General features: G+C 42.7%; 1 protein-coding gene across 1 annotated transcript; it reads right to left on the bottom strand.

Moving 5' to 3' along the window:
- Nucleotides 1-1,249: 1,249 nt before the first annotated feature.
- Nucleotides 1,250-10,327, bottom strand: LOC147333181 (mpv17-like protein). Its single transcript, XM_086290176.1, has 4 exons — nucleotides 9,276-10,327; nucleotides 8,739-8,809; nucleotides 7,530-7,559; nucleotides 1,250-7,291 (listed from the first exon to the last, which is right to left on the bottom strand). Exons 1-4 carry the CDS (start codon nucleotides 9,580-9,582, stop codon nucleotides 7,076-7,078), a joined length of 624 nt encoding a protein of 207 aa, XP_086146302.1. The 5' UTR covers nucleotides 9,583-10,327; the 3' UTR covers nucleotides 1,250-7,075.
- Between the last annotated feature and the right edge of the window lie 107 nt (nucleotides 10,328-10,434).

Genomic DNA, 10,434 nt, shown 5'->3' with positions numbered 1-10,434 from the left:
TGCCTTTAAGTGCTGTTGGAAATGTGTCGAAAAAACAAATATTAAAAAGTTCTAGAATATAGGCATGTAAAAGTTATTAACAAGACCATTATTATTTTTAATTGCAAAATAAAAACATATATAAATATATTTATGTTTATATTTATTTAACAATTTTTTTTGTTTCATAAATAGCTGCCAGCCATAAAGAAAAGTGATAAATTCAGATAGATTTTGTTTGTTTTTTGAAAGGGTGGTAAATTATTTTTGCAAAAAAGTTCAGGAAAGCTTTTATTTTATTTACTTGTTGTTTATTTTGTGTGTGCGTTCTACTTTAAAGAGCCCCTGCTCACGACAGTCCTGTGTTTGTATTGCATATTGTTAAACGATGGCATTTAAATTATTTTTGTATTCTCTTGGAGTGCACCTTAAGTTTTCTTATTGTTAAAGAAAAAAGTACATTCATAAGAAATAATATTGTTTGGAGAAGATAATAATGTACCATCCATCCGGCATTTGTCCAAGGCATCCTGGTCAGATGTTGAGCCAATACTGAAGGATGCAGCTGTCACTTTTAGAAGATGCTTATTTCTGCTACTGGTATCTTGGTTCTTATTCTTTCAGTCACTACCAATAATGACGAGGATACTGGTGAGGTCACAAATGTAGCTCAGCTCAGAATCTGTAAAACAAAGGGCTGGTGTGACAGGACAGGATGGTAGTAACAGGGTGAGACAGAAGCCAGACGGCTAAAGGAAGATTCGTTCATGCTTATACTTTTTTGCAAATGTATATGTGCATGTTTTTTTTGTTTTGTTTTTTAGTAGAGCTATTCATTTATTTATGACCTCATTATTTTGGCAGTGCTGGTCCCCCCTAGTTGCCTTTGCAGCTTCGGTCTCCCTTCATCTGTCTGCAGGCATCCCTGGCTCTGTGGCCAATAAGACCACAGGACGAGTGTTGTCACCAAGTACTTGCTCAAAAGAAACCTCAGGGTTTCTCAGTGGAAAAAAACCACTTGTTGTTTTCACATAACCAGACAAGGAGCTGTGTGATAAAGCTGAAACTGTGTGGATGTGTGATTTAAAAAGAGATCAAGAAGCATGTTAAATATTCAACTTCTTTGTCTGCTTACTTCAAGTTACTTTTATTTCTGCCAACCCAAATGTGAGTTTCAGCTTTTTAAAACAATTTTATAAAAACCAAAATCACTTTCCAACACTGGGTGGCAACAGAAGCTTCATCATGTGATCACTTTTTTACTGAGATGACGTCATTAATGGTTATTTATATTAACCATTGTGTTTTTTTTTGTATCAGTTACTAAACCTGTGCTTAAATTTAAGTCCTCTGCAGCCGCCCCCTCACAGTCTGTCGCTTATGTTTCCCAGGGTTAGAAAAGAAGGGCACTTGGCAGCGTCCTTCACTCTGATTGGGTAAAAATTTCACTTCCTGTTGATGGGGTCAGAGGTCGGAATGACTGGGTCAACTCTGTCCTTTTGCAAAGGGATTAAGGAGGCCTATCTGATCCTGGTTAATCCACCCGCACATCACTGGAGCATAAAGCTTTTATACACACACACACACACACACACACACACACACACACACACTGTACCCTTGCTTCATATCTGTGCTGCATGTTTTGAGTCCACACACTGACAGCAGATTATAAACATGAACATGTGACCGTCACTGACATTAGCGGCAGTCTGGTTAAAGTGATACATCTCTGTTTTAAGAAATACTTTTATTTGCTTTTAGAATGAAATCTATTAAAAGACTGATGTCAGTACTGTGTGTTGGTAAAATCTAACTTTAATTTTATTCACACTTGTTTTTGGAGTTTACTTACTTATATTAGTATTAGTTGTCTGTGCTGAGCAGTAGAGTTGACTAAACTCATTTAAAGGTAATAATTTGTATTAAGAATACTTCCTCTGTGGTGAGAACAAAGACTCACTGGGCTGTTGATGTTTCACCTCAGATCTTTGATTTAGTCTTCACTTCACTATGATGTGTTTAGACGACCACGTTTGAGACTTCTGCAGTGATCAGTAACTTTAATAAATCCAGCTTTCCTGTTGTCTCTGCAGCGTATGGGTCACAGAAAACAGAGAACCCTGTCTCTGAATCGTAAATATTGTGTGCATGCTATAAAGTAAATATCCAGCCCATTTATAATGATGCTTTCTTACGTCAGCATGAATTTCTTCACTATAATTTAGCTAAAAAATATATTTATCTGCCCTGCGACAGACTGGCGACCTGTCCAGGGTGTACCCCGCCTCTCGCCCTATGACAGCTGGGAAAGGATAAGCGGAAGCGAATGGATGGATGGATGGATAATATTTAGCTCTTCCACTCTTGTTTACCGGTACATTAAGTGACTTATCCTGTTATGCACACTAAAAACAAAACAATGCATCAATCCTAATTTAAGGTTAGCTAATGTTTTAAGACTCTTTTTAAGAGTTTGTATTAAAGGTTTTAATTAAAGCCAGTCTGTCGATTTTTACAGGATAGCTCGATCTGGTTAGACAAACTAGTTGCCAGAAATTGGAAAACAAAACAAAAACATAAACTTAGAGTGATGTACTTAAGAGTCAAATCTTAGAGAATACTTAGACTAAGTTAAAGTGTTTATTTAATCATTTTAGTTTTCATTTTTGAGCACTGCTGGGAAAAGACTTTGAGCATCAGATTCCAGAAACTGGCCTGAAACACCTCCTCATGGTGCTGCAGTATAAATAGACAGCGACTCTTTAAGATTCCTATATTTAACTGTTAACTGTGGGATGATTCTGAGACTAACACAGAAAAATTCATCAGAATGTATTAACTGTTTTTCATTTAACTTATATAAAAAGTAAAACCTCTTATTGGACGATAAATTCTAGAAGAATTGGTGCGTATCCTCGTGAGAACCTCGTGAGATTCTAGTCGCTGAGGAAAAAAGTATCTTCCAGATTAACTTTTTTGTGATTTCCTGCCCTTTTGGAGCTAAACAAGATCACCAAAACACATGAAATATCACTGGAAAGGCCACAATGTCCTCTTTTTAGCACATCAGTACTTAGTGGGGTTGCTCAAATAACTCAAAAGATAGAGACCTAAAAGAAATGTCCATTACAGAGGACATAAGTGAACAGGCTGGGTCTCAGGAGGGTGGAAACAACATTTACTCCACCCCTGTGACCGTGCCGCTAACTGTGGTCTTTATCTGCTCCGGGAACCTGTTTAATGCTCAACAGTCCAACAGCCTCACTGTTCATGGCTTAACTGGGACACAATTTTCCCATCGCATCTCATTCGAATCAGGACAATAACCCCGTCCACTGGAGACAACAGGAGAGAGCTGTTTGACCGGTTTATTGGTGTCAGGTTTACTCTGTGAACACGTGTCAAAAGGACGCACAAAGACGTGGCCTCATTGTGAAAATATTAAAGTGATGGAACAACAGAACAGCTGAGGTCATCACAGCTGCTGTAAACTAGTCGCTGTAAGATCCTAGTGATAACTTTTATAAACCACTTTGCAAAATAAATGAACATTTGTTGAGGTTTAATGTTCTAAACATGGAAAACAGGATTTCTAGGTTTATCCACTGAAGGGCTGTTTTTCATTTGATACATGATCTCATCTGATAACACCAAAACCAAAAGTCTTACAGAATCAGTAAATCTAAACTCGTGTAACTCAGGTAAGTGATGTGAACACAGTAAGGTTTCTGGGCTGATGGCAAAATACAGAACAGTGACAAATTAAATAAAAACCAGTGAAACCTGCGAGGGAAGGCTCGCTGCCTCCTGCTTCATCCTGTGAAGGAACGCTTCCCTCTGCTGTTTCGGGGCCTAGCAGGGCGTTGGGATGAAGATGACATTCATCACTAGCTCTGGCCTTCACAGTCACATGATCTCAACCCAGCTGACCACAGGTGGGAGATTTTGGTTCAGCACTTTACTTTTCCTTTAATTTGTCACTCACCTGTATTGGATGGTTCAAGTAACAGAACAGGATTCAAATGTTGTAACTTCACATTTCAAACTACCAAACACAGCAGAAGTGGGATGCACTGATACGTATCCTGCTCTAATAACTTATAATGAGCCCTCTGGGTTCCCTCCAGGCCTTCAGTGAAGTAAAGTAACCTTCTAGTAATGGTCTAACTCTTCTTCTTGTGTATCTGTATTGATACAGATGTTTTCTGGTAACACCGCATCTCAGGAAACAGGACATCAGGTCAGTCGCTTCTTCTCCACATAAACGTGAGGTTTAGGTTACGTTTGCACGCTTGTAGGGGCAGGAAGGGAGGAGGTAAGGAGGAAACATCTGTAATTCTACTTGTGCATCAATCCATTTATGATCTCCCACCAATCCAAAGTTGTGTCCAACTAGCAGCAGGCTGCCCAGGCCAGGTGTTCTTAGACCAAATGAGCTATATAATCTCTCCAAGAAGGTCTAGGTCTAGACCAGGGTCTCATCCCAGTTGGGTGTGTCCTGAAATCGGCCAAAAGGAGGTGCCCAGGACACATTCTAGCTGGATGCCCAAACCATCTCAACTGCCTCCTTTAAAAAGGTCCCCACCACATTTCTAAGCCACCTGATGCAAGTAACTGACAGTCATCTATCTTTACTGTCTAACTGCTCACCTGCCTGCTCGATCCTTCATGTATATTTATTTTTAATATTACTTATCTAGTGGCATTAGCGGGTATTCTTTTAAATTCTCAAGTTTGATTACTTTGACATTTACTGAGCACAATCACACAGAGTGAACCTTTCTGAGTTTTTATCCTGCAGATACGTCAGTGCATCCCAGCGCAACTACGTTTTTAATTGTACATACACACATAAATATACAGCAACACACATCTTTCGTAGTATTGATTGTAACTGATGGCAGTCACCAGTCAGCCAAACACATCTGCAGACTTGTTGTCAACAGAAAAAGGCACGACTGGTATAAAGCAGAAATATCAGCCCTTGAAACTGGTCTCAGGAGCTCCGCTGAGCTGCAGGCTCAGATCAGATCAGGAACCAGTAGCTGTGGCTCGATATGTCAGATAAAACGTCCCCGTTTATTTCAAGTGAAACCTGCGATGTTTGAAGTCGAGACGTCACCACAGCTGCAAACATCTGCTGTTCAGCTTTAGCCCTGCAGCTGCTTTAGTGCTGATTCATCGCTGTTTGCTTCACTTTGGTCCAGAGCAAAAATAGACTATATTGCCAAAAGTGTTCACTCACCCATCCAGATCATTGAATTCAGGCGTTGCATCACTTCCATGAGCACAGGCGTGTACAGCCAAGCACCTAGACATGCAGACTGCTTCTACAAGCATTAGTGAGAGGATGAGTCGCTCTCAGGAGCTCGGTGAATTTCACCGTGGTACCGTGATAGGATGCCACCTGTGCAACAAGACCAGGCATGAAATATCTTCGCTACTAAATATTCCACAGTCAGCTGTTAGTGGTTTTATAAAAAAGAAACGTGGAAGTGAGTGAGAAAGAGAGCAACTCAGCTACAAAGAGGTAGACCGACCTGAAATCACAGGTCAGCGGATGCAGAGGTGCATAGTGAGCAGAGGTTGATCGCTGGTTTCCATGGCAACCAAGCCTTGCATCACCAAGTGCAATGCAAAGGGTCAGATGCAGTGTGTAAAGCATCTAGAGCAGCAGAGATGTGTTCTCTGAAGTGATGAATCAAACTTCTCCATCTGGCAATCTGATGGACGAGTCTGGGTTTGGTGGTTGCCAGGACAACAGTACTTCTCTCACTGTATTGCGCCAAGTGTAAAGTTTGGTGGAGCGGGGATTATGGTGTGGGGTTGTTTTCAGGAGCTGAGCTTGGCCCTCAGTTCCAATGGAAGGAATTCTTCATGCTTCAGCATACCAAGACATTTTGGACATTTTCATGTTCCCAATGTTGTGGGAACAGTTTGGGGATGGCTCCTTCCTGTTCCAACATGACTGCACACCAGTGCACAAAGCAGGGTCCATAAAGACGTGAATGAGTCAGTTTGGTGTGGAAGAACTTGACTGGCCTGCAGAGTCCTGACCTCAACCTGATAAGAGACATTTGGGGTGAATTAGAGCCGAGTCTGTGAGGCAGGCCTTCTCATCCAACATCAGTGTCTGACCTCACAAAGGTGCTTGTGGATGAATGGTCAAAGGAAGGAAGAAGAGCAAATACTTTTGGCAGTATAGTGCATCTCAGCAGCTTCTTGGTGTGTTTCTAAGCTCCCTGAGGTTGAATGGTGATGACCAGCAGCCTCATTTGACCCAAAAAAAGTCTCAGCTACACATTAAATAACCTGATCTAATGAGTTTAAATGAGCCTTCATGCTTGCCTGAGCAGGAACCAGTTTAATGACCTTGACCTTGACTCACAGTGTACTCGAAGTAAATATAATAACAAGTTTTCACACCGAATGAACCTTTGCAACGAGAAATGAAGGACAAGCTTCATGTTGTCGCTTGTGCACAGCTAAATCGTATGATTTACCATTGCTTTATATAAAGATGCAAAATAAGGGAGAGGGTTTAAAGAAAAGTGAGCAGAGCTGCGGGACTTTTACCTATGGTTGCTCCAAAAAGATTAAAAATGCATGAAAAAGGACGGACGCTTACTGAACCCTGAGGCTGACCCTTGTGGATGTTACCAGACTGATCTAACCAAAACTGACTAAAGAGTTCTGGGTACCAGCTGGAGTACTGCATTAATGTGTAGCTTTAGAAGATTCTCCTGTAGCTGTGAGAGCCTTTAAATTGGTACGCAAACAACATCATATTTTCATAAATCCTAAAAACGTTCATCGCCATAAAAAGAATCAATAAAACACGCTGGACTCATAAACTTCCTTGACAGACTCCTGCCTGTCAATCAATGCCCTTAATTTAAAAACTCGCCTTCAAAATCCACATCAGTCAAACCTTGTGACAGACAGTGAGAGTATTCAGTGATTTTGCTTTCATTCGCTCCTCAGCTCTCATCGTGCTGGTTTAAGTGGAGGTAACGAACTCTCGGTCTTTCCTCCACGGCTCAACAACCTGAATGACTGAAGCGGCTTCCTCTTCCATTCCTTCCTCCTCGCTTTAGTTTTCCCGTTGGGTCTTTTGCTTCTTCCGGGCCAGCCGGGCCTCACGCATCTCCTCCAGAGTTTTACGTGGGTCCATGATGAACGCAAAAGCCACTCCGGCCGTGCCATCGCCGTTCTGCCGAGAGAAGCACAGGAAGGTGGCCCAGAGGAAGGCGCAGCAGCCCATGAAGGCAGTCCGCATGTACAACGGCATCAGGACGAAGTTGAGGAACTAGAAAAGTAGAAGCAGAGAAGAGGACCATCATGGAAAAGGGTCTTCTGAGAGGTTTTCCTGTCAGTGAGGTGCACACTGTGATTCTGAATCTACACACTTCATGTGAAAAAACAACAACATTTACCAGTAAATAATATCAGACAGCACAGCAGCAAAATCTCTGATTTTTAGTTCCACTCCTCTGAGATTTTTATTTTTTCTGACTTTAAACAAATAAAAATGAAAACAGGCTCACCTGCATGAATGGCCAGTACATGAGTCCAGTCTGAAAGAGAAAACAAGACACGATCAGAGTTTCCATCTCCATGCACACCTGAGAGGATCCCAGGGAGAGGCCAGGGATGAGTGTAGAACTGAGGCGAAGGTGCTGTGATTGGGATGCTTCCGTTCATTAAAACATCGCACACAGAGCTGCCAAACTGCACGCAGCAACATCTGTTGCTTTACTATTTAAAACATTGGTCACTGTGGATCCTTCTAAGGTTAGAAAAGAGGACATATCTCACTCGCAGTTTCAATCCACTCACTTAACGCAGCTTGAAATGGAGAGTCAGCAGCAACGCCTGCACAACTGCACTTCAATTAGTGTGTGCAAATTATTATACTCCTTAGAGTATAATTTACACAAAGGTGATAAAGCAGAAAAGATCTGAATAAGACAGAGATAGAAGGGAGACACGCCAATCTCAGAAAAACAGTGAAGCATGGCCACCAAACATGGTTAGAGCTCAGCACTGAAGCTAAAAGACTGGGGTTAGAAAACGTTACATGAAAGAGAAGTTAGGTTTAGGTGTGGGTTACAAGTTAACAGAGGGGGAAGTGCAGCAGCAGCATCCTCCTCTGTCACACTGATCCTCTGCATCTCCTCCTTCACTACATCCATGAACCTCCTCTGAGGTCTTCCTCTTCTCCTCCTGCCTGGCAGCTCCATCATACTTTGTCCAGTAGATCCTCCCTCCCACCTCTGCACATACTCAGACCACCTCAGCCTCTCGAACTCTGAGCTGTCCCTCTGATGGACTGATTTCTAATGGTGCTCACTTTTGTTGTTTAGTGTGTGTGTGTGTGTGTGTTTAGTCACTGTTTTTCAAGATATTGTATTATGCATAACTGTTGTCTGCGTGTGAGGATGGATGACTCACGACTGCAAGTACAAATAAAGCAACCCGAAGCTGTTTTACTGTAATCACAGCAACATGACACTATGAGTCACACTTGGCAGGACGTCAGCTCCTGAACGTCCTGAAACCCACTGACATTTTTATCCTCTGGCTGAATTACCCCGCGTGCTCTCCTCCGGGCGCCGAGCCCACTGCGCAAAAGCAGAAGTGCCGGTGGCGTAATCTACATTAATCCGGTTGTGAGCTGGCAGCGGCAGAAGCTACCGTGTGTGAAAGAAAGGCGACTTTCCTTCGTTTCGCGCCGCTGCTGAAGCGCTTCTCACCTTCCAGGTGTTGAAGAACTTCTCCCTCCAGTCCTCAAAGACGTCCTCCTTTCCCTCCAAGAAGCTCACCCCTGCGAAACAGAGAGCAGGTTTAAGGCACGGCTTGGGACGTGCGTCTTTACGCACAAATGTAAAAACTATGGAACAAGACCTCACCTTGAACACTTTAGTATTTGACTGAGAGACAACCTTGACCGGAAACCACTTCACCTTCACACTCATTTAAGATGTTAGAGTTTCATTCACAAACTGACACTCTTTAGATTTTATAGTAATGGTTTGTCCCGATTGTCCAATTATCACTCATTATTCTGCGTCTGCGCTCTGGCTCCGATGGCTGGTTGACATTTATAGTTGGAAAAATAATCAATAACTCTCATATTTGATGTTCCGACTAAAGATAATATTTGCTGGCTTCAAACAAAAGCGCACTGAAGGGGGGGGGGGGGGGTGTACTCACGCGCTTTGCTTTAACACGAAGAAAACTCTCAGTTCTGTAACCCTTAACGTGGATAAAATGAAAGCTGCCCATCTTACCGGTGTAGAAGACACTGGTGGCCAAAGGCGACGCGAAGCTTTGGTCCAGCAGCAGTTTGCGGAAAACCATCCCGGCGGACTTTCCAGGGAAGCGCCTCTCCAGGGCGCGTAGCCAGAAGTAGTTAAAGTTTCCCTGGAAGCTGATTGCCACGATGGCGACATTGCGAGTGTGTTTCCAGTCCATGTGCTCCTTCTGAGCGATGAGCTGGTGGACTAGGTCACCGCCGGCGAATAAGCATCCGTACAAGGTGACATTAGCCAGCCAGGGGAATCGCTTGGCGGCTTCTTTGAGTACAGCTCTCCTCATCGTCTTTGGCACCGACGGGGACGCAGGTGCCTACAGAATGACCTGCCCTGAGTGGTTTCACCTCAGCAGTCAGGATGCAGGCATACCGGTTGGATTCGTTTGGCTAGGCCCTAGTGCCAGCCTACTGGACGACAGGACGCAATCCATCAGTGCGCCGTAATCTGGGAGGGATTACACGTTTCCGCTGGCAGCAGGAATATCGCACATCATCAGATCTCAGATGAGAAATGCCCAAAAAACTCCCCGAAAAATGCAATGCATAAAACCTGCCATGGCTTCGCTTTGGTCACGGCAAATTTAAATCCAGATCATTCTTTCTACTTCCCGTGAATCAGGTGCGTCTCCAGCAACAAATCCTGCAGGTCAAGCGCTAATCTGCTCAGGTGTACATCCCGTCCAACTGCGTCACCAACACAGCAGCACAATTAATTTAATTTGACCAGATTCCATTAAATGTAACATTTTACACGCCAAATATTTAACAAAATTACTCGGGAAATTTACATGTAATTAAATTATGTAAAAGTTAAGAGTTTGGGCAGAATCTTTCTGAGTGTACAGCCAGGTAAAGACTTCAAATACTATGGAGAAAAATGTAGATCTCTCATTCTGAGGATCCTTAAATAGATTATCCTCTGTCTTTTCTTAAAGGCCTGTACAGCCAAAGGTTTTCCCTAATACTGCAACTAAATCAAATAAAACCAGGAGTTGTCTGGAAAGACATCACGAAAACTTGAATGATGGAAGGTTGTGATCCAAATGCCATATCCATTACAGAGCACTAGAGGGCGACATCTCTCCACACTGGGGCTGTTTTCCTTTTCTTGCTTGTGAAGTACAAAATTAGAAAAT

Source organism: Aulonocara sp. 'chitande type north' Nkhata Bay, linkage group LG4, assembly GCF_057382095.1.
Source record: "Aulonocara sp. 'chitande type north' Nkhata Bay isolate Kocher_YH1m ecotype deep benthic linkage group LG4, A_spYH_male_GT1.1, whole genome shotgun sequence".
NCBI classification, from domain to species: domain Eukaryota; kingdom Metazoa; phylum Chordata; class Actinopteri; order Cichliformes; family Cichlidae; genus Aulonocara; species Aulonocara sp. 'chitande type north' Nkhata Bay.
The sequence above is the reverse complement of the archived record's forward strand: the minus strand, read 5'-3'. Positions and strand labels throughout refer to the sequence as shown.